At 51.8% G+C, this 23,752-nt stretch overlaps 1 protein-coding gene across 2 annotated transcripts in view; it reads left to right on the top strand.

Annotated features, from left to right (window-relative positions):
- SRL (sarcalumenin) overlaps positions 1-13,508 on the top strand; it is a 34,894-nt gene extending 21,386 nt beyond the window's left edge. The window contains exons 2-7 of one of the 2 annotated variants that reach the window (XM_014554569.2): positions 870-1,877; positions 3,619-3,720; positions 4,805-4,900; positions 7,578-7,694; positions 8,448-8,681; positions 10,283-13,508. In XM_014554569.2, coding sequence (XP_014410055.2) covers positions 870-1,877; positions 3,619-3,720; positions 4,805-4,900; positions 7,578-7,694; positions 8,448-8,681; positions 10,283-11,094 — 2,369 coding nt within the window. In that variant the 3' untranslated portion in view covers positions 11,095-13,508. The remainder of the gene's footprint in view (positions 1-869; positions 1,878-3,618; positions 3,721-4,804; positions 4,901-7,577; positions 7,695-8,447; positions 8,682-10,282) is intronic. The other variant, XM_014554568.2, reaches the window with a different exon arrangement.
- Positions 13,509-23,752: the final 10,244 nt, after the last annotated feature.

The following is a 23,752-nucleotide window of genomic DNA, read 5'->3' as shown; positions in this document are numbered from 1 at the left end:
TCGCAGCCTGGGTGGGAGGGGGCAGAAGAGTTAGGTCCAACCCTCCCTTCTGACACCACTGTCCAAATAAATCACACTGATCCCTTGACAGAGGTGTCTGTTACAGACTAGGCACCTACCTTCCCTCTGCTTGCTCTCCCTGTGCCCTCAGCTCTCCTGGTAAAGCTATCGGCCATTAGAAGGGGATCCCCTCCCAAGGGGTTGGCTAAGGCTACCGGGGAGCCCAGGCCTTCCCGTTTTGGGTATCTCCTCCTTCTCAGGCCATGTCCCCTCTAATCTAAGGTAGAGAGGCCAGCAAATTCCTGCCCTTAAGGGGACAGAATTGGATGTGTGACTTAATAAGGTTGAGAGCCACAAGTAATCCCCTAAGTGCTCTGCCCGTAACCTAAGAGGGTCTGGCCGGCACACACCTGTTTTCACTCCTTTGCTGATAGCAACATAAAAAGCACGCTGGTTAATGACTCTAGGAAGTGACAAGGGGTGGTGTGGACATGCATCTGCCCTATCTTGGAAAGATCTCCCCGTGAGCCAGGATGCACGTGCCAGCCAGCAAGGTTGAGGAAGGGCTGGAAGGGCACGCCCAACTTCCATCCCTCCGGGGAGGCTGGAGAGGCAGGGTCAGGGGCGGGGCTCTGGGGTGGGTCAGCTGCTCTCCCGCGCCACAGCTGCCATCAGGAGGGAGGCAGGGTATAGCACCGCCTCTGCTGGCCCTCCAGGGCGGTTATGAAGACTAGGGAGGGAGGTGCCCCACCGCACTCCAGGTTCACACCACTCTCCTGGAGACAGGAGCTAGGCTGAGTTAGACGTTTTTGAGAAGCAACGTGAGTGCCAACCCCTTGACACTGACCAATCGTGTTCTAATCATCTAGAACCGCAGGTTTCCGCTTCGGGTGGCACAGAAGATGTTGACCATTTGTTGGAGAATCATTTCTCTGCTGGAGACGCAAGTCTAGAGGAGAAGGAAAGGGCCCTTCAGGCGGAGGCGGCCCTTGGAGAGACGAACCTGCTCCTTCACCCCCCAGATGGCGGGGAGGCTGGGAGCTCGGAGAAGAATGCCGCAGGGGGCTCCACCGCCAACGCCGGCCTGGGCTCTGATTCCGAAGCCAGCCCCTCCAATGCCTCAGCCTCGGAGTCCGCTCCCCTCGGGGAAGCTGCCGGGCCTGGGGAGGAGGATGCGGGCCCCCTGGGAGCGAGCGCCCCTCCCCCAGAAGGAGAGTTGGAGCCGGGGGAGGATGGGGGGCCGGAGCTCAGCTCTGGAGAGAGCCCAGGACGGGAGGCGGAAGGACAGGCTGGGAGTGGCGTGGGCCCCGAGGACGCCGAGGAGGCCCTTCGCGACGACCCCGCACAGGGAGCAGCAGAGGGGACCTCGGAACCTGAAGACGCAGGGCCCTCTCCTGGCACACAGATCGAGACAGAAGAGGTGGGCAGCCCAGAGCCAGGTCAGGAGCCAGAAGTGCCAGATGGAGCCGCGGACGTGGACGCAGAAGCCAGGGAGGGGACTGAAGACCAGGCGGAGCCCAGCTCCAGCCCTGCCTCGGACGCCGGCGCAGAGATGCGGGGTCCCCAGGAGGACCGCCCCCGAGAGGGGATGCCCGAGGAGCAGCTGGACGCAGCCTCCTCCGAAGAAGAGGGGGGCGAAGACAGCAGCGGCGAGGAAGAAGAAGGAGTTCTATCCCAGGAAGAATCCGAAGAGGACAGCGGGGACGGGGCTAGTTCGGAAGAAGCAGGAGGCGACTCGGAGGAAGAAGCCGGGGAAGCCCAAGAAGCAGCGGGAGGCGCGAGCCGCGGGGGTGAGGGGGCCGGACCGACCCAGGAGCAGTCGCACACGGAGCCCCGGGGGGCGGAGGCGCGGGAGCCCGAGGAGTCGGGGCCTCAGGGTAGGGGGTTCCCAGGGCTGCTCGGGGCGCTACCAGCGGCCGCGGTCCTCCCGGAAGTCTTGTGCATAGGGGGACAGGCAGGGACCCGCGGGGCAGGAGGGTCCCCAGCCAGCCCCGGGTTTGCAGGGTTGCGGCCCCATCGGGGTGCCCGGCCCTCGGGGTGCTCCCGGCTGCTCATCAGCCACTTATCCCCAGTTCTGAGGGACCCAGTGAGAAGTCCGCGCCCTTGGAGGATCCAGAGGCGCTTGGTTGCTTCTGAGTTAGGACGTCAGAAACTTACTGGTTAGGGTCCCCTCAGTGCACTTTACCGCGAACCAGTGCCTTATCCCAAAGGGCCAGGGGACATAGCGGCAGGATTTGAGGCCTGGAGGCAGGCTGGGGGGTGGAGCAGGCACGAGGGGACCACATTGGTGGGCTAGCACCTGGGCTCTTTCCTTGAAGACTAGACCATGATAGGCTGGGTAAACTGGGACCGCGGTCAGGATCTGATAAGAAATCTAGGCTGGCAGTGACGCTGATGTCCTGCAGATGTCCACCTGGAGCAGCAGCAGCCCGTCTCTCAGGGCCTGGGGACAGGGAGGGGGGAGTGGGCAGGGCCAAAACTACTGGGTAATACTGGACGTGTGTTGCATGCTAGGGGTGGCCAGCACCCTCTGTGGCCTTGTCCACCGAGTTCACCGGCCTGGACCAAAAGCTGGCTTATAGGATGGAGGCGCTAGGGTCAATCTTCACCTTCTAACGCAGGTTTCCTTGCAGAACTTGGTTTCCACACTTGTCAGGTACTCGCACACTCCGTTAGGGGGAGGGCCTTCAGTCATCAAGCCCCTCCCCTTTCCCCGTTCCCCCCTGTTCTGGGTCTGGCCGAGTAAAGAATCATTCTCCCCAGGTGCTGCAGGAGGCATACTGATTCTTCTCTGCTTCCCACCCCTCATGGAGCTGGTCTCCCTCTGCCCCACTGTCCATCCTTCTATCACCAAAAATCCTCTGTGCAATTAGCCCAGGTAGAAACGGCTGTGGTAATAGAGGCCCTGGAATGTGAGCACCCCTCCCCAGGAGCCTCAGATGATCACGGGCATCTCATGCTGGGCCAGCAGCGACACAGTCCCCCTGCTGAATCCCCCTCCCCAGTCTGCCTGTCTCCCAGGACTTCCTGATAAAATCCTCCCTTGATCAGGCCAGTGGTTTTCTTAGAATCCGAAATGCAGTCTCCCATTAACCACTCATGTCTCCTGTATCATCTCAGATCTCAGCCCACAGGCAAACCTCGGAAAGTTTTCTGACTCCCCATCCTAAGACTGTCCCTTTAAGACTTCGTAAGCACACTTCTTAGGCCTGCCTAGCTTCTGAAATCTTTCCTTCCGTAGCCACATCATTGTCTGTAATTATATTATTTTCCAGGTGATTTCACTCCCCTATCCCTGGGGACAGACTGTAGAAAACTCAAGGGCAGAGCTGGCTTGGTCTGGGGGCACCACGGCATTCACAGCACAATGCTTTGTGCTTGGCATGTATAGCAGGTGCTCAGTCTACTTTTGTTGAGTACATAAAATAGATTGCAGAGCTTAACAGAAGTTGAGTTTGGATTTTCAAAGTCCGTCTTAGAAACAAAGCTCTATTCAGTTGAACCTGGTGAGGCTTCGTGTAGCACTTCCTCACGGCCCCGTCCTGGCCCATCTCAAGGGAGCCTGAAGCCTCGGGCTCCTAGCTTTGCCCTAACCCTGCTCTCTGCTTCTCTCCCCAGAAGAGGTGGAGGACGTGAGTGAGGAAGCCCCGCTGAGGGATCGTTCCCACATCGAGAAAACTCTGATGCTGAATGAGGACAAGCCAGCTGATGATTTCTCTGGTAACCAGAGGCAGGAGCCAGGCAGGGCTGGGCTGGGGGTGCCCCGTGGCCAGTGGCCAGGCAGAACCTCCAAGGCTACGGCTGACGCTGGCAGGCACCCAGGGGAGGAGGAGCGCCCTGGAGATGGGGGGCTTCATGGAAGAGGCTCCGTGAGCAGTGTCGAAGACTTGGGTTGGCCAGGAGGAGGAAAGGCGATCTAAGCAGAGGGACCAGTGGTAGGGTGGAGGGCAAATTCCAGTGCTGCCGCCTGGGGACAGTGCCAGGCTCCAAGTCGTGGCTGAGAGGGTTGTTAATGAGAGTTTATCACGTTGGCTTTGATTTTTACAGTTCATAAAGCCCTTTCATGTCCGGTATTTCATTTCATCCTCATAATAACCCAAAGCTTTCAATAAGGCTTACTGTTTCCTCTTAGTCAATGAGCTAATGAAACCTGGAGGCAAGGCAGGGGTTTGCTAGGGCACATAGCTGGCTGGGGGGCGTCCACGGGGGTGGTTCGGAAAGCCTGACCCTCTGTGGCTCCATGTTCCTCCCTCTCTGTGCCTCACCCCATGAACCCCTTATCCCAAGAAGATGCTTGGGATGTCTGAATACTCCCAGGGGCACCGGGGATGTGGTGAAGGGTGTGGGGCTGGGGCTGCCATGCCTTCTTGCCCTTTAAACCTAAGGCAAGTAGAGGTACTGGCCGAGAGAAGGAGATGGGGTTCCCGTCTGCAGTAGGAAGAGTCTTCAGTTAGCTGCAGAGCTAGGTGAGGTGATGCTTCTGGACATACTATTGAGGGGAAGGAAAAGAGGATTAGGTTAAAAAAGAAAGAAAGAAAAAAGCTCCGGAGGCTTACGGGGTTGGGTAGGGGGATGCCTTCTGGTTTAAAGATTTCTGAGGATTGGGACGTGCACCTGCTCCCCACCCCCATCTCCCGCCCCAGGAATGCTGATGCACAGCCCAGGTTGGAGCCCACCCCTGCTCCCCACCAGACAGGGCCAGAGCTGCTCTGGGGAGTGAGCCGGGTCCACAGGGGTGCAGCTGGCCGCCCCACCCCACAGCGCCCCTGCCTGACGCTCTCCCTTCACCTTTCTCTGCCTCCAGTGGTGCTGCAGCGGCTTCGAAAGATTTACCACTCGTCCATCAAGCCCCTGGAGCAGTCTTACAAGTACAATGAGCTTCGGCAGCACGAGATCACAGGTACCCCTGGTGTCCAGAGGTCGGGCTTGCACCTCTGGCCGCCCGCACTCCCCAACGTGCATGAGGGGAGTTCTCCTGAGTTCTCGGGGAGGGGCAGAGGCTTCAGTGGCATGGACCATCCCTTCAAGGTGTGCCTTTAATCTGCACAAGGCTTCATGGAGAGCATTTGATCCGTGAACCTTCATGCCACGTAGTGCAGTTTTGGTTCCCAAGGACGGGGATGCCAACTTCCATCCCTTCTGTGCCCAGGAGCCCCCAAGAGCTCCCCAGTCACTTACAGATCATGTCTTTCGTTCCCCTGGTTGGCCTGGAATCCTTCCCTCCTTTTTATGGCTTCTCCAGTTGACTTCCCTTGGGTCTGGATTCTTTTAAAAATTGATTTTCAAAGTAATAAAAATAAGGTATACTTCTTGCCCCCCCAAATTCTGTGCAAAACAGTATAAATTGAAAAGTAAAAATCCCTTTCTTGACCTAATTCCACTCCAAGAGACACTCACTGCTATAGTTTCTTGTGAACACCTCTAGACTTTCCTCTGCAAACATGAGCATATACAAGTGCATCTTTTCATTCGTTTTACAAAGATGAAATTACACCACACCACTGCTCTTTCTGTTCCTTGTGAATGCACCTCCCTAAATGATACTACCCTGCTGATGGACCACTGAGTGTTCCCTTTTTAAAGTGTTACAAACTCTACTGTAATTGTTACATATTTTACCCAAGTAAATTTGTAGGATAAATTTTTAAAAGGAATGCTGCAATTCAACATTTTGAAGGTTGCCGCCCAGTTGCTAGAGTTCGGGTTGCCCCGCAGCAATGCCGTTTTAAAGTGCTGTTTGTCTTGGAAAGCTGTGAGTGATGGCAATATTCAACTGCCATTTGAATGGTCAGTGGTGTGGCACCGGCTCTGTGCGTGTTGGTTGGCTGTTTTTGTATTGCTTCCTGCGGGGCTCTCCATGCCCGTACAGTGGATGGGGGTTATAGGGCGAACAGTATTCCTGCTTTACAAAAGATGGACCCTTGAGGCCCAGAGAAATGCTGGGCTACCCAGGATCACCCAGCTGGAATTCAGAGTGGTAACTTTCTCCTCCTAAAGAGAAGACGGTTCCCTGGTTTACGATGACCTCTAGGATTTCTTGCATCCTCCTGCTTCTCAGAATGCGAGGGCCCAGGAGGCTTCGGGGAGGGCGTCCCTGGGTGCTGGTGCCCCTCTGTGTGCCCCGCCCCTCAGCCTCTTGTGTAACCTCCCTCCTCCGTGCCTCACCTGCAGCCTCCTACGTGTGCCAGTAATGCCCCCTGCTGCATAGATTGGGAACAGCAGCAGGGAAAGCCAGCGTGTGGTGGTCTCCCTGGAGAGCTTTAAGGTCCACAGCCCCTCCGTGTGGCCTGGACCTGGGGAAAAGAACCTTTTTGTAGGCTCTCTGTAGCTATAACTGGGGACACCTGCCTCCCCGGCCCGCAGCCTGCCTGACCCTCCCTGTCCCAGCAATGCGAAGGACTGAGTGTCTTTACAGGCGGGGAGGAAGGGGCAGGGCCTGGTACCAATTTCAGGCCCTATACATATGTGCCCTCCCCTTATGAGACACCAGCTTGGTCTTCGAGGACTTAGTTCTGCCTTAGAGAAAGAAAACCAGCCCCTTGAGAAGCAAGGTGCAGACACACTTGTGCAAAAAAGATGGGGAACATGGTCTCTACTGACATCACTTACATGTGCATTAAAGTGTCTGAAAGGACACAAGGGGTGTTATGGCCAAGCAGACTGGGACCAGGTTGGGGAGACTTTTTGCTGTATACGTTTTTACACTTCAGATTTTTGGACCGAGAAATTAAATAAATTAAAAACAAATAGAGTGCCAGGCTCATGGAGGCAGAGATGTCTGGAGAACTTTAGTGCTAAGTTGTGTGGGGCAGACCCCGCGTGTGGTGGCTCAGGGAGGGGCCGTAAATCAGCAGGAAGAGACCACAGCCTGTAGGGAAACCTCTTACCTTCCCCTCCCCGCCCGCTGGTTTTGAAAACACTGGAGGATTCTGCTTTTTCTTCTCCATTGGAGTGGGGTGTTCTCCCCAGCAGGGGATGAGGATTGCCAAGTCACTGCTTGGTCTTGGACACTGGCAAATGTGTCACGGACTTGGGAGGCTGATATTTGAGACAGGCCCCTGAGCCCGGCTTGGGCTGAGCCCGAGGTGGGGTGTCGGGAGGTGCAGCTAAGGGGAGGGAGGCAGGGGACAGGCAGCGCCCGAGTCCAGACGGTCCAAGACCACATAAGCCTCTTTCATCTTCTTTGTTCTGTTACCAGTTGAGATCGCAGAGTTTTAGCCTCTCCCACGTGGCAACTCTCTCCTCTCCCATTATGAATGATTCTCCCCCAGATCTCAACCGGAGGCTGCACCCAGAGTGAGCTCCAAACCAGTGTTTGCTGACTTCAGTGTGTTCCCTCCTCTCTGGCGCTGGTGTGTGGAGGATCTGTGCACTGCCCACCTGCTGTCTTCCCGGGTCTTCTAGCTGCGTCATCGCACTTACGTAGCAAGAGACGTGCCGCTGACTGCTCCACGCTCTTTGGTCCAGTGTAGAACCCCACGACCCGGTGACAGACTTTCTAGGGTGCAGCGTGAAGAACCTCGTGCAGTGAGGAACTTTGTGAGTTCACTTTCGTTTCTAATCCCTGCCACCCACAGATGGGGAAATCACTTCCAAGCCAATGGTGCTGTTCCTGGGGCCATGGAGCGTTGGCAAATCCACCATGATAAACTACCTCCTTGGGTTGGAGAACACTCGCTACCAGCTCTATACAGGTATCAGTGAGATTTTCTTGTGTGATTGCTGGTATTTCAAGGTTATATGTAAAAGCATTGTGAAAAATGAAAACATTCATAGGTGTCTTCAGTAGAACAATGAAAATACAAGAAACCAGTAGCTACACCTATGTTCACAGCAGCGTTATTATTCACAATGGCTAAGAGGTGGAAACAACCCACACATCCATCAGTGGATGAATGGATTGAATGGATAAACAAAATGTGGCCCATCCCTAAAATGGAATAGTATTCAGCCCTGAAGAGGAATAAATTTCTGACAAATGCTACAAAATGGGTGGATCTTGAAGATGTTGTGCTAAATGAAATAAACTAGACACAAAAGGACAAATATTGTCTGATTTCACTTTTATGGTGTCCCTAGAGTAGTCAAATTCATAGTGACAGAAAGCACAGGTGAGATTACTAGGGGCTTGTGGAGGGGAAATGGGAGTTAGTGTTTAGTGGGGACTGAGTTTCAGTTTGGGAAGATGAGACAGTTCTGGAGATGGATGGTGGTGATGGTTGCACAACAATGTGAATATTCTAGGTCCCACTGAACTGTATACTTAAGAGTGGATAAAACGGTAAAATTTACATCTACTTTATCACAGTTTGAAAACAGAAGCCACTAGCTTAGCAAACACAGTATCCAACACTTGTGGCACGTCCTCCCTGGAGCACCTTGCTCATCCATGTGGGTCTTCTGCCCAGAGATGACTGTGTTCCTTACCCTTGTGCCCGTGTGTGCAGGTGCTGAGCCTACCACCTCCGAGTTCACGGTCCTCATGCACGGGCCCAAGCTGAAGACCATCGAGGGTATTGTCATGGCTGCTGACAGCGCCCGCTCCTTCTCGCCCCTTGAGAAGTTTGGCCAGAATTTTCTGGAGAAGCTGATTGGCATTGAGGTTCCCCACAAACTTCTGGAGCGGGTCACTTTTGTGGATACACCAGGCATCATTGAGAACCGCAAGCAGCAAGAAAGAGGTAATTTAACACTCATTTCTGAGCAGCACGAGCTTGGTCTTAGAAACCTGTTGTAGACAGTGGTTGGTAGGCAGACGGGGGAGACGCCAGCGTTGTCCGGGACCAGGGGAAGCGTTCTCTGTTTCCAGCCCCTTCTTGTCACTGGTACCTCTTCAGTGTGGGATGCCTCATCCTTTTACCTCCCCAAGGACTAATCTGGTTTGGAGGCCAGCAGAATTTTCCCTACGGGAGGGCTGGCCTCCTCTGTCAGTAGCTCCTTCAGGTCCTTGCTGGGGCTGAACTGTCTTTGGGAGGCCCAGGCTGTCTGGATGATCAAGGCCCTGGAATGATAGGATCCTGGTCCAGGTGTACTTGACCTCTGGCTAACTTGAGTCTGGGTTAAACCTGACCTTCAACTCTTCCTAGTCCCAGTGTCTGCTTTACCAGGCCTGCTTCAGCACCAGCTTGTAGCAGACTCTCCAAAGCCCTCCTTGCCTTCAGGTGACAGGGGAGTGCCACTTTGGGCCCAGCAGGCACTAGGCTGTGACGCAGGGCACTGAGTGTCACCATGACCAGAGCCATCTGCAGAGATGAGTCATAACAGGGCATTTGTAGGAATATATGTCCAGATGGTGGATCTTAGTTTATGGTTATGACTCTCATTTGTTTATAACCAGACCCTGTTTTATTGCTAGTGATAATATTATCATTAATAATTATAATAATAAATTAACCTTTATTGCAGTCCAATAATGCATTGGCTAATTTTATGCATTATTGGTTGATTGTTACAGAAAAAAATTCAAGACAGGTATTCCTAGTCTTCTCATTTTGGAAATAAGTTAAAGGAATTAAAATGTATTGCACACCTACTGCGTGACGGGCTGGCAGTTTTAGTTTGGGTGCTTTTCCTATGTTTATAGCAACTCTGTAATCTTTGTATCAATTTAGGTGTTAGTGTTCGTCTCGTAATTTTGTAGCTAAAATGCTAGAGGCATGGAAGCATTTCCTACTTAGCTGGCCAGTGGCAGAGCCCAGATTCCAGCTCAGGCCTTAGTGGCCTAAGTATTGCACCTACTCTTTCATTCCGTCTAATTCTCTGACTTCTTTCCTTCAACATCTTTTTTTTTTTTTTTTAAATGGAGGTACTGGGGATTGAACCCAGGACCTCATGCGTGCTAAGCATGCGCTCTCCCACTTATCTTTGCCCACCCTCCTCCTTCAACATCTTTGCCGCTGCCCTAGATCTTTTCAGACAGTAGGAAAATCTCCGTTTGGAAAAAGTGTTTTGCTTTCCTGAAGCCTTGGATTCCATTGCAGATTAAAACAAGGATCAGGTCGTTATGTGTTGAGGGTTGACAAGGGGCAGGAGATATGTAATTAATTCTTTAAAAGTTTTTGTTGGGGTAATAGCTCAGTAGTAGAGTGCATGCTTAGCATGCACAAGGTCCTGGGTTCAATACCCAGTACTTCCATTAAAAAACAAAAAATAATAATAATAAAAAAGTCTTTGGAAACCCAGAAAATCCCTGATGCTCTTACTCCCTTCAACCCACGAAATGATATGGTTCTGGAAGGAGGTGTGAGGGGCTCAACCTGACCTCTCGTTCCTTCTTCCCAAGGTTACCCCTTCAATGACGTGTGCCAGTGGTTCATTGACAGAGCAGACCTCATCTTTGTCGTCTTCGACCCAACCAAGTTGGACGTGGGTCTGGAGCTGGAAATGCTCTTCCGCCAGCTGAAGGGACGTGAATCCCAGATAAGGATCATCCTGAATAAAGCTGATAACCTGGCCACGCAGATGCTCATGAGGGTCTACGGGGCCCTCTTCTGGAGCCTGGCCCCGCTCATCAACGTCACAGAGCCCCCCAGGGTTTACGTCAGCTCCTTCTGGCCACACGACTACAAGCCTGACACCCACAAGGACCTGTTTCTCAAAGAAGAGATCTCCCTCCTGGAAGACCTGAACCAGGTGATCGAGAACAGGCTGGAGAACAAGATCGCCTTCATCCGCCAGCACGCCATCCGGGTCCGCATTCATGCCCTCCTGGTTGACCGCTACCTGCAGACGTACAAGGACAAAATGACCTTCTTCAGTGATGGAGAGCTGGTCTTTAAGGACATTGTGGAAGACCCTGATAAATTCTACATCTTCAAGACCATCCTGGCAAAGACCAACGTCAGCAAATTTGACCTTCCCAACCGTGACGCCTATAAGGACTTCTTTGGCATCAACCCCATCTCCAGTTTCAAGCTCCTGTCCCAGCAGTGCTCCTACATGGGCGGTTGCTTCCTGGAGAAGATTGAGCGGGCCATCACCCAGGAGCTCCCTGCCCTCCTAGGAAGCCTGGGGCTGGGGAAGAATCCAGGTGCTCTCAACTGTGACAAGACAGGGTGTGGCGAGACCCCAAAGAACCGCTACAGGAAACCCTAGGTTGCCGCAGCCATCCTTGGGTTCCTGTTGGTGAATGAGCTTGCATCTGAACTGTCTGAGAAGTCCTGGTTTGTTAACCCTTTGAGCCACACTGGCAAGAACCATTACGCATTGGAGATTTGGGGATTCACGGAGGCCAGTGGTGGGGGAAGGTGTGGGTGGAGGGAGGAAAGTGGAAACTGTGAATTATCGCGTTGCTTGTCTTGTTGCTTCAATTACGGCGCCTGATTGAGGCACTTCGGGCCGCACCTGCTTTCCCTGGGTCCTTATCTCGGAAGGTCAGAGAGCAGCTAAATTCTAGGGTAAACTGAATTCATGAGTGCCAAATAAGCTAAAAGCAGCTGAAATTCCTTTGTCCCTTATAAGCTGGGAAAACAGAGAAAACTTGAGTTCCACAGGCCTGTCTTCTCCTCCACACACAGTCCTCTGTTGCTCCCCAGCCCTCAGCTGCCTCCTGAGCTTGGGTTGACTCCCTAGGAGACAGTCTCTTGGGTCTGAATCAACCTGGGGTTTGAGCCTACCCCCAGGCCCTCTTCCCTGTTTTCACAAGGGGCGGGGAGCGGTTCAGGACACCAGAACACCAAGAGAGAACAAGAGTTCCTGGCTGGAAGGATCTGCCCCCTGCTCCCAACCCTGGCCATTTCTCTGGCATCGTCTTCTAAACCAGCTGGGAAGCTCAGTCCCTTTCTCAGCCCCAGGAGGAGGGTGACTCTTCTGTGCATTCAGGTAATTCACTTCTTGGAAGCGACTTCAGTGAAAGTCCTGGCAGGGCTCAGAGGGTTAATTGGTTTGCAGTGTGTCTTTGTCTATTGCATGTCTTGGAAAACTCAGACCCCAAAGGCTTTGGGTTTCAGAGGGGACAGTGGAGACCTTGCTCCTTGCTGTAGCCCCAACGTCTCCGCGGAGACACTCGGCAGAAGGGTCGTTCCTTCCTGGTTTTCATCACATGGCTTTCCTTTCCCTTCTCCATTCCCTGATGTGCACTTGAAACTCGGAGTCATTTCCTGGGACTCAGAACCCGCACCAGCCTCCGAGTATTGGTGGCAATCCAGGCCCGACCTTCAGTTCCCACCTGAACTTGATGCTAATTCCCACTGATTGCACCACAGGGGAGCCTGGCTTCAAATACCGATGAGTGCGAATGTGTGTGTATTGCGTCTTCCAAGAGAGATTAGGGAGATGACAGAGGCCGGAGGGCACAGAGGAAGAGCTGGCTCTGAGGGTCCTGCCCACCTGGCATGCCGTCTTGGTGGGGGGCAGCAGGGACGGAGGGAGGATGCTGGAGGGGAGAAGCCTTTTGATGGAGAGTGAGTGGCTGAAGAGTCTGTAAGTCCGGGAGACCTGGCCTAGCTGCCCAGAGGGCCTCCTGCTGAGTGACAAGTGAGCCAGGCCCTCCTGGGAGTGAGCTGTCCCGGGGGACTTCACTACGGGGCAGGGGTCAGGACCCACTGGCCTCAGGGAGTCACCCAGACCAGAAGGAAACTGAAGACAAGGCAGAGGGAGAGGTGCCCTGAGGATTACGCAGTGGAAGCAAATCGGCGATCAGATTAGGTCCGCCAGGAGAACTGTAATCCGAGAATTCCTGTTTCTTGGAATTATTAACACTCCGGCATGTGCTGCAGCAGAAGCTGCCTCTTGTGGCTTTGCTGAGGACCCAGAACCACCCACAAGGAGACCAGAGCCTCCAGGACATTGTTTCTAAGGCCAGAGCCAACCAGAGAAGAAAAGTCTGCCAGGGGCATCCAAGGAGCCTGGTGACCAGTGCCTGGGGAGCTGCTTCCTTCTCGTTAAAAACCAACCCTTCCTCATCTCTGCATCCTTTATGCTCTTGAGGGGCTGCCCTCCCTTCTTGCTCTCAGCTACCCGTGGCATATCTGTTTTTCCCAGTGCAGAAGGGGAAAGAAAAAGTGCAGAACTGGGCATTTTTATAGCTGCTAATAAGGTCACCACTGCTTTGGGGGAAGCAGCTGGAATGAGATGAATACATTCACACAATATTTACATTTTTGGGGGTGGGGGCGGTGACATCGTCAGCGATCATTTCCCCCTTGTCTTTTTTCCATCCGTTTTCTGTTTCTTACTCCTGCTCCAAGGTTCACTCCTTGGCTTCCCGTCTCTCTAACTGCCCGCACGCCTGTCAGTCAACCAGCTGGGGCTTTAAGCGCTGTTTTGTGCCCCACTCTGTGGAGGTGGATTTCAAGCAGAATTCTGACTCTTTGGGTTGGGGGGTGGGGCAGTGGGGAACTAGGGGGGAGATTCAGGATCCAGAGATCCCCTGGGAGGAGCATCTGTAAATGTTTGTGCCTGAGCAGTTGCTGTTCCTCTCCAAAGCGGAAACTTTCCACTGCCCTTTCCATTCTGAGTTCATCAGGGAGAAAGTCTCAATAAAGTTCCAATCTCTCTGTAACACCTCATACTGTCTGGTTGTCTCCAAGCAGTGTATCTCTTTTTCTTTTTATCTAGTAGAGTGTCCTGGTTTTTTTTATTAAGACAGTTTTTTTAAAGAGCAGTTTTAGGTTCAAGGCAAAACTGAGAGGGAGGCAGAAATTTCCTGCACATCCCCTGCACCCCCAACCCCGCACAGCCTCCCCCATTATCAACGCCCCACCAGGTGGTACATCCATTACAATTGATGAACCTACACTGAGGACACGTCACTGTCACCCTGAGTCCAGAGTTGACAGTGGCGTTCACTCTCGGTGTTGTGCATCTACAGGTTTGGACACGTAGAAATGTGTAATGACACCTGTCCATCTCTATAGTGTCATGCAGGGTAGTTTTGCTGCCGTGGAAATCCTCTGTACTCTGCCTCTCCATCCTCCCGTCTTCTCTCATTGTGTGTACTAATTTCTAAGTTTCTTAGAGATAGACTGAAAATTTATAAATTGCCCGCCCTTGAGCTGGACCCCTTCCAGGCACCTTCTTCTGAAGCTCCCTCCTGCTTCTCGCCTCCCAGTGTCAAAGGTGACCTTCAGCTGGCTCCAAAACTAGGGTTCCTGTTGTATAATTGGAAACCTGAAGTCACATTCTCTCCTCAGCACTCGTATTTGTCATTTCCCCTGGCCTCCAAGGCAGTAGCCCATTAGTAGGAGTTACTGAAGCTTCTGTCCCTAAATCTCTCAGAGGAGGCTCAGGTAGGTGGTCACACCATTGTGTCCCCTCCCTCAGCCACGCAGCTGCCCACCTGGCACCTGGAGGCTCAGGTGAGGAGCCAAAGGTCGGCCCTGAATGTGAGGATGGTGCCTCCCCTTGGCTTCTGCAGAAGGCGGTGCCGCCATGGCATTACCCTAGCTTCCTGCTGGTACCTGTGTTCAAGGAAACCCAAACCTGTCCCTGACTCTGATCCTGTGACCTTCTCAACACACTTTAATGTCTCTGTGTGAGCATGTTTCCAAAAGGAAAAGAAGTGGGCCCTGGGAGTGTTAGTGGGAGGTTGGGAATAAGCAAAAAGGGAGTATGAGTTAACCCACGCCAGCACTGATGGGGTCAAGCCGGAGAGGATGCTGAATTCAGTGAATTCAGTGCAAGGCCACCTGCTCTGGTGTCTCCTAAGTTGAAGGCTGATCTCAGGGCAATGTGGTTCATTGCCTCCTTGTCCCTCCCTTGCCCTCCTCCCGATTAGGGGGCCCACAGTCCACAGACTGATCAACTGAGCAAGCTGCCCCAGCTAAGGCTGCTGCCACCCCCTCCGCCCGCCTGTGACTCCAACCAGAGTTTTCCCATGACTGGGAGAATATGGAGCTTTTCCCTGGAAAAGGGAAGGTAGGTGAAGTTTTCTTTTTTTAATTTAAAGAAATGATAAAATAGATTTTTAAAAAAATTTTACATTTTTAATACAATTTTTAAAGGTTACTTTTCACTTAACAGTTATTACAAAATATTGGGTCTATTCCCCTTGCTGTACAATACATCGTGAGCCATTCTCATGGCCAGCAGTTTGTACCGCCCAATTCCCTACCCAGGAGAGGTCTGCTCTGAAGGTGAATATAGCACACCCGCCCCGCTGGGGTTTCACACGCCTCATCCCACTACCTTTACGTTGCCTGCTGTTAGGAGGACAGAAAAACAGAAATGCAAAAGGCATGAAGCAAAGTCAAAGGCCATTCTAAACGAGCAGATGCTTTGAGGGATGTCGTGAATGGAGGGAGTGTGTATGTGTATGTGTCCCTGGGATATTGGAAGTTTCACGTGGCTATGTGTGTAAGGGGTGGGCAAACACATGCATGTGTGGATGGGTGCATGTTGGGCAGCAGGCGCAGATGTGAGTGGGCCTTAGGGGAGTCAAAAGGGTGGGCACTATGTTGTGCGGAGAGGGTCCAGGGGAATGGGTATGTCTGGGGTAGGTCGGTGGGTGTCGCTGTGAAGTAACTGCACGAACAATGTGTGGATTACAGATCATGGGAGCATGTGTGCAGGCAGATATGTGTGTTTAGGGGGTGAAGCTGGATGCCCAACCCAGGGTGGAGACCCAGGACAGTTCAGCCCTAGGAGAACATCCCAGCGGTCCCTGGTCTTTGCACTTGTACCCCAGAGTCTGAGCCTCCAGACGACATTTCAAGCCAATTCCACTTTCTGTGACATTAGGCTCATGCTTTTCCTAGTCCAGGAAAACTTGAAATTTTCTTTGGAATACCATAAAGGCGACGAAAAAGAAGCATGAGAAGGGGAGGGTAGGGCTCAGCAGTAGAGTGCATGCTTAGCACACATTAGGTCCTGGGTTCAATCCTGTCTCTCCATTAAAAAAAATTTAAATAAACCAAAATACCACCCCCCTCAAAAAAAAAGAAACATAAGAAAAAGAACAATTCAGCCAAGGTGTATTGAACAGTTCTGAGGTATCCCCTGTGTCAACCTCTTATCTGAAGGATAAAAAAAATGACAAGCATAAATGAGCATAATCTGTGTCTGCTTGCACTTTGGAAACTGTCCTTCGTTTTCCCTTAATGTCAGTGGAGAAGGGAACCAACTTCTAGGCCACTCCTTTGTGCCAGGAGCTGGGCTACAGACCTATAGATATTACCACTCTTATATCTTAAGATAATGCAGTGATTCTAACAGCTGTGTGCCAGGCTGCACCAAATGCTTCGTGTACTTTATTTCATTTAATCCTCAAAATAACTCCACAGGGAAGAAGCCGTCCAACACGGACAAGAGCACGGGCTCTGGAGTTGGATTGCTTAGGATTCGTCCTGGGCTCCACCACTTACTAGCTGGGCAGCCCTAGTCAAATGACTTAACTTCTCTGTGCTTCAGTTTCCTCACCCATAAAATAGAGATGCCAATAGTCTCTCAATCATGGAGTTGTTGCGAGGATTAAGTGACTTAATGCAACATGTTTGAAATAGTACAGAGCCTGTAGAAAGCATTCAGAAAGTGTTATTACTATTGTTAATCATACTTTATTGATGAGGAGACTGATGGTCAGAGTGGCTGAGTTGATGGCATGTGCAACTGGGAGGGCCAGAATTCCATCTGAAGCCTGACTCAACCTATAGGTCATGCTAGGTTATTTGCCCAGGGTCACTTTAGGTGACTCTAGTCTTTCTGATCCCAAGGCCTTTCCCTCCTCTTCACAAACGGGCAAAAATTCAGAATTTCAGCAACTTGAAGTTTGTTAGTGACAAAATGTATCATTTGAAAGTAATTTTTATTAGAAATTTATTGAGGATTATTTCCTGAATGAAATAAAATATTAAAAAAAAACCCAAATCCTTAACTCTATTTCAATTTGATCTTCCTCATTGACCACCTTATAAAGTAGACAAGGCAGGTATATTTGGCATCCTTAAATCCAAATCCAGCATGGGGAAGAGAAGTCTAGTCCAAGTTAACCCAGTTAAAATGTGGCAACCTGAACCCAGAACTGCTCTAAAAATAAAACCTGTTTTTTAAAAAAATGGCTTTAAAAAAAACCATGATAAACCGAACTAAAAGGCCAATTTTCTACCCATCCCACTATTCTTTCTACTATTTTCTATCATGTTGACTTGTATTAACCCGGGGCCTAGGCCAAGTTATGACAGTACATTTTTCTGACACACTAAAAAGAGTGATTTTTGTATTTGTGAAAAGTGACTTTTGAATTTGTGTATTTTGTTGGCTATATTTCCATTTCCTTAAAACTTATGGATTTTTTTTTCCCACTACAACTTCAAAAGCCTTGGAAATTTTCCATATTTATTCAGGCATAGTCTGCCCTGGGGGAGCTAACAATCTAGTTAGGAATACAGAGCATGCATGGAACCAGAGTTACCAGGGAAGTCCTCCAGGATGAAGCAACCACATTTTCTAAATCATACATAGGGAGTTTTAAAATTTCTAAATCATTTTCTAAATCATACATAGCAGAGGATTTTTTCATTTGCAAATGTAGTTATTTGAAAAGTCTAACCGCATATAGACTGTTAAACTGAATTAAACATTTAATAGATTTCCTTTGTTGAACTCCATTTACATAACATCAGGACTCTCCTGAGAATACTGGGACAGCCAGGGGTTACCAAGTTTAGGGAGTGTAATCCCAGCTACACTTCCAGCAATGGGTGGGTTTGGAAGTTCAGAGACCAGGGGGGTGGATCCTGGGGGAAGATCAAAGGCCTAGACTCGGAGAAAGGAAGGCAGCTGTGTGGCCAGTGAGGAATCAAGGTGAGATGAGGTGAGCTGGGAAAACCGGTCCTTAGATGGAAGCCCAAGGAACCTGGGTTTGAGGCCACTCCAAGTTTCTGAACAGAGGGCCATGAAGAAGCAGGAAAGTTCCCGCAGGCAGCAGCACTAGGGCTGAAGTGAGAAGTGAGAGCTTCGCACCAAGAAACCTGCTTTGGCTACCCAGATAGTGACCCCCGGGCAGTGCCCCCTGGACTGGGATCCAAGGCCTACGGAGTGAGGGGTACCGGGTCTCTATCCTTCGACGCTGCCCCACTCCTAGGAGCTGGGAACCAGCCGCTGGAGCCTGGCAAAGAGGCGGCGGGAAGACGCCCACCCCATCAGTCTGGCCCTACTTAGGAGCCCTGGTTGGGCCCTGGACCCCTACCAGCCCCGGGCAGACCCAACTCTGTGTTCTTTGAACCCCTGTGATGTTTCAGTCACTCCAAGCCAAGTGACCAGGGCCAGCGGACAAGAGGACACGCAGGTCTATGTGACCGAGGCCGGATGAGGACACCGGCTGCTCCTGGCCCGCGGCCCCGGGTCTGCGATCATCCGGCGGGTCTGGCTCCTGGCGGGGGCGGGAGCGGCTTCCTGCACAGAGACCGGCCTCCGGGACCCGCGACCTCCGCGTCTGGGGGTCTCGGAGGCTGCGGCCCGCGTCCTCACCGCGGCCAGGTCCGGTCCGAGGTCAACGTCGCGACTGTTGGGGGTGCCTCAGCCTTCGCCGGTGCAGCCCCCACCCCCACCCCACGCTTTCCAGGGGAAACCGAACTCCGGAGGAGAGCAGTTCTGGACCGGGATCGTGAGGGTAGGGGAACCCGCCGCCTGGCGTAACTTGGCCTCGTCCCTCAAGCCAGGCTCTTCGCGCGCAAATGGCCATCCCTGAGGGGAATGTCATCGCGATCTTGCGGATCTACGGCGCGCGACCGCGGAGCCAGGTCCCCAGCGAGCCTCGCCCGCGGGAGCCCGCTCCGCGCATGCGCCTCCGCTCGCGGCCGCGGCCCGGCCCCGCCCCGTCCAGTGCTGCGCGCTCTCGAGACACGCGTCCGGGATCGCGCATGCGCAGGCGTGCGGCGGCGCTTCCTGGGAACCAGGGCTCCGCGGAGCCGGGGCGGGCTGTGACTCAGCGCCGGGGGCGGGGCGGGGTTCCCTCGCCGCGGGGCCCGCAAGGTTCTCCCCTTCGGCCTTCGCGGCCGCCTGGGCCAAGGCCGTCCCTGGGCCCGGCTGCGGTGCGGGCTTGTCGCCCCAGCCCGCCCTGTGCGCCGTCCCACGGCTGGAAGCCCGGGGAGGGGGAGGGGCACGCGGGTTGGGGGTCTTGAAAGTTTTCACTTGGGACCCGGAAAGGTCTTGATCTTGCTCAGAGTTGTAGGATGAATACACATTTCTGGAGGCCTTGAGGGGCGTGAAGAACGTTAAAGACAGATTGGTGCTGGCAATTACTATGCTGTGGTTTTCACCTGCGGCCAGCCCTCAGGTAAAACAGGCACTGAGAATTGGACGTTATCCCACCTCCCTTTCCCCCCCAGAAATTGGGAGGAGCTGGAAAAGCTGGAATCCACACTGCCCTCTCCTCCTGTCCTTTAGGACAGAAGCCCAGCCCGACCTCTCTCACTTCCCGCTGCTGGGTGACTGCAGGTGGGAAAGCGCGTAGGGCAGATCAAACTTCACATATGGGGGCCAGGGAGGGTGGTATTATTAAAATGTCTTTCTTGTGGCTCCTGGGTTTCCCTGAGTCGCTTATTTCAGGAGCTAAAAAGACCAGAGATTCTGTAATATTTCCTCAAGCGGTGGATAGCCTCTATTTGAAGTATGTCCAATGACAGTGGTCTCCATCCAGGGCCTTCTGACACGATGCTGGTTTAGGTCCCTCTGCCCTAGACGCCAGCTGTGAGGTAGTGTCCCTCCTTTTGGAGCCCCGTGAGCGTCATGTGTGTACCTGCTTCCCTGCTCAGACCCCTGGGCGCGCTAGAGTCCGGGAAGGGGCTTCTGTGGCTAAACCAGGGTTGGCCAGCTGGTTTCTGAAAGTAAAGGGAATTTTCTTTTAATTTCCTGGGTTTTCTTGGCTGTTGCTTTGAAGTGGAGATCATGCGGGCATCTGGCACCCTGGCGGCCTGAGAGGAAAAGGAAAGTCCTTGGGAAGGAGTTAGGTGATTCCTGGGGACGAACGTGTTGATGTGGGGCTTAGATGTATCACCTGCCCTCTACTCGAGGAAGCTCTACTCCCTTCCGTGCATCCCTTCCCTGGGCTTAACTTCACAGAACACCCAGCAGGGGCAGGAAATTGTAGCGCAAAAGAGCCACGTGGTCCAATGCATCCTTTATACAGATGAGAAGCTGAGGCCTAGGAAAGGAGAGACTGGCCTGGGGTCACAGAACCAGCTAGGAGGAGAGAGGGGACTCAAATCCATGTCTGCTGACCCCCAGCCCTGTTCCCATGCTCCTACACCATGTATGTCAGGGGCCAGCAGAAAACAGGTGGCACATTTCAATTGGGTATTTTGAGGCAAGGTGTAGGGAAACAGCTACGGAGAGTGAAATATTCTGGGGCTAGTCATGGTGCCATCTTACCAACTGCTATGCCTGGAGGCAGGGAGGCTCTTTGGAAGGTCATCTTCCTAGAGCTGGGACTTTGGGTCAAGGGGCTCAGGAAGGGAGTTGGGGAAATAAAAGCCTTCTCTTCAATTTCTCCCTCCCTCTAATCTGGCTCCCTGTGTACTAAACCCAGTGGAAAGTCTGGGGGCAAGGGAGTCCATACAGGTCAGTTCTAGGGCACTGCACAGGGTGGAAAAGGATGCAGAATGTACCTGGGAGGCGGGGGGCAAGTGAAAGATAACCAGCATAATGTGCAATCTTGCTTCTGCAGTATAATAATAGTTTACACTGCTTGAGTACTTACTGTATGCTAGGTATGTCCATTATCTCATTTCATCTTCCCGTAAACCTATTTTCTCCATTTGACAGATAAAGAAACTGACTAGTGAGACAACTTGAGGGAGGTATGGACAACTAAGCTGCCGTCTGCCTCTCCAGGATCTTATCTTGTGTATAGGAGTTCCTCTGTGGACGTTAGTGGGATGAATGAATGAAAGAGGAGCAGGATTTGGTGGAGAATCTCCCTGAAGATCCTTAGCTGTGCCTCTTCTCCATGGGACCGAGGTGCAGCTGGAGGGGCTGAAGGCTCTGTGCAGAGATGAGGTGCCTGTTGGTGTCTCTCCTGCCGGTTTGCAATAAACCAGGTTATTCAGGTTAAAAGAGCAGATTATATAGATCTGAAAGGAAAAACCTTGGACGTTTTTGGCTTTCCTAGTAGAGGATAGCTTTTGGAATTAAAGACATTTTTCTTTCTGTAGCCGTCTCTACCCACCCCCTGATTCCTGGTACCCCCACAATCTGGCCAGGGGCCCAGGTGCTCCCTCTCTTCCCTGCTCGACTTCTACACATTGCTCTATCCACAGGCTCGGTTCTGCTAATTGCATTGCTTGGTTCTGCTCCTGGAACACCGTGTTTTTCAGGGATGAACCAATGACCAGTGTTGTGGGAGCATTTTACCAGCACCCCTAAAATGGCCTGTTGTGGCACAGAAACCTCAACTCAGAGGCCCATGGCTCTTTCCTCCACGGTTCCTCTTCCTTCACCATCCCCTCGCTTCAGAATCCTCTCTCAGTGGCCTCTTCCTTCCTCAAGGGTCCCCCAAAGTCTTTCACTTATTGTTCATTGTCCACACACCTAAGATATGGAAAAAGAACCTAACGTATATTGATCACCTGCTATGTGCCTGACACTGCCAGATGCCCTTGGGCCGTTATCTCGTTTCATTTGATAGTGACCTGCTCTGTGGAAAGCGTTGGCTAGGGACCTTGCAGAAAACCAAGACTTTGGTTAGCTAACTTGTCCAACATCATGCAGCTCTTAAGAAAAGAGCTGGCATTTGAACTCTGGTCTAATTCTCAGGCTCATCCTGGCCCACTTCTCCTCCTGGATAAACTGCTGTTGTGGAGTTTCATTTTATTTACATTTTAGTTGAAGTACAGTTGATTTACAACGTGTTGTCAGTTTCTGGTGCTGGCGCATTTGTGTTCAGCTTGTACTTGGGCTCTCCAGAGCCTGCTCCTTGCACCACTGCCTGCGTCCCTAGGGCTTGGGCACATCGAATGCACTGTGTCAGCCCACCCTTGTTAGTCTCCCCATGGATCTGCCTAACATTTGATTCCATCCATAGTCTGTGTATCCTCCTCCAGTCCTTTGCTGGGGACATCTCCACCATCTGGTGGGCCATTTCCCCTATTCTGAATGGTACCATCCAACCTGTTCTCCAAAGTCCAGCTCACATGCCACTTCCCCCACGATGTCCCTCCAAACTCAGTCACCTCCGGATTCCCAAACTCACCTTGGTGAGCCTACCCTTGAGGATTTATCACATTAGATCCCATATGCACAGTATTTTGGATATGCAACTTACTCTCTTTGCTGGGGCAGGGATTCTGTTGCAATAGGATTTGTATCTCCCTGGTTCCCACCAGAGGACCTTAGATACAGTAAGCCACCAGTGAATGAATGCATCTGGGGAGCTTTTTGTGGTGAAAAGATTTTGTAAAGTGAAGGTTTATCCCTCAACTTTACATGCTATCTTTGCTTAAAACAAGATTCAGCTGTAAAATAAATGTCCTGGTTGAGTCTGGGGGATAGTGGTGGAGGACACCGTGTGTTTTTCTACAATGAGGGCAGGCAGTGGAGGTGGACCCTACACATGTGTCTCCCAATGGGGCCCAAAGAGTGAGAGCTAGGTCCCTTGACCTTTATCACGGGCTGCAGCTTTTCTGTGACTGTCCCCTGCACTCCCTGAGTCCCTTTATGTTTGCTCTGATAGACAGAGGCCATCACTTCTGCTTTCACCACCAGGGGTAGGGGAGACCTTGGCCACAATGGCAGGCCTCCCTCCTGGGGACCAGAGTCAGCTCAGAGCACCCATTTCCCGTATCACCCAAGACAGACAGATGCTGGGGCCCTCGAGCAGAGGACGGGTGTGGGCTGGGATGACTCACCTGCTCTGTTGCCGCCTACAGCTCTGCTCAAAGCCCTTCGGAATGAAAACAGCTCCCGAGGAGAGGCACAGAAGGCTCTCCTTACAGATAGCAGCTTGGGTTCCTGCTTTTGCAAATGCCTGTTGCCGCCCCAGTGTTTCAAAGTCCAGGTCAGTGAGGAGCCATCCCACTGGGTGGACGTGGAAAACAGGCAGAAGCAGCAGCCGAGGCCGGACAGCCCTGATCTGGGCACCAGACAGCTTAGATTTTAATTGGTCTCTGCCAGGAGCTCACAGAGAGGGAAAGGAAAGGGGTTCGTTCTTTCAAAAAATTTTTTAATTAAAAACTTATTTTCCTTTTTTTTTAATTGAAGTATAGTGAGTTTACAATGTTGTATTATTTTCTGGTGTACAGGATAGTGGTTCAATTATACATGTATATATGTTCCTTTACATATTCTTTTCATTATATGCTATTACAAAGTATTGAATATAGTTCCCTGTGCTGTATAGTAGGACTTTGTTGTCTATTTAAAAAAAATTTTATTTCTATTAATTTTTTTTTTAAGTGGAGGTACCAGGGATTGAACCCAGGACCTCATGTTTGCTAAGAATTTGCTCTACCCCTGAGCTATGCCCCACCCCGCAAGGAGTACATTCTCTGAGTAAGCATTTTTTTGACTGCCTACTCCTACTGTGCTCCCTAAGGGCAAGGAGGGCTGTAAGAGTCAAAACCCATCCCTACGCCATGGTCTCTCAGTTCCTGTAAATCAATACAGTTAGGGTAATAAATGTGTTACAGAGGTGCTTTGGGAGCATAGAAGATTTTCCTTCCTTGAGAAAGTAAGGGGAGATTTAACTGAAGAGGTAACGCTTGAGCTGGACCTTGAAACTGGATTCTCCTGGCAGATGGGAGTAAGTCTGTTGCGTCTTTGGAGAATGGTGTGCAGTATTTTGTCAGCAGAATGACGTCAATGGAGTGCTCGCTTCAGC

Source organism: Camelus ferus, chromosome 18, assembly GCF_009834535.1.
Source record: "Camelus ferus isolate YT-003-E chromosome 18, BCGSAC_Cfer_1.0, whole genome shotgun sequence".
Taxonomy (NCBI): domain Eukaryota; kingdom Metazoa; phylum Chordata; class Mammalia; order Artiodactyla; family Camelidae; genus Camelus; species Camelus ferus.
This window is presented reverse-complemented; position numbering and strand designations above follow the sequence as displayed.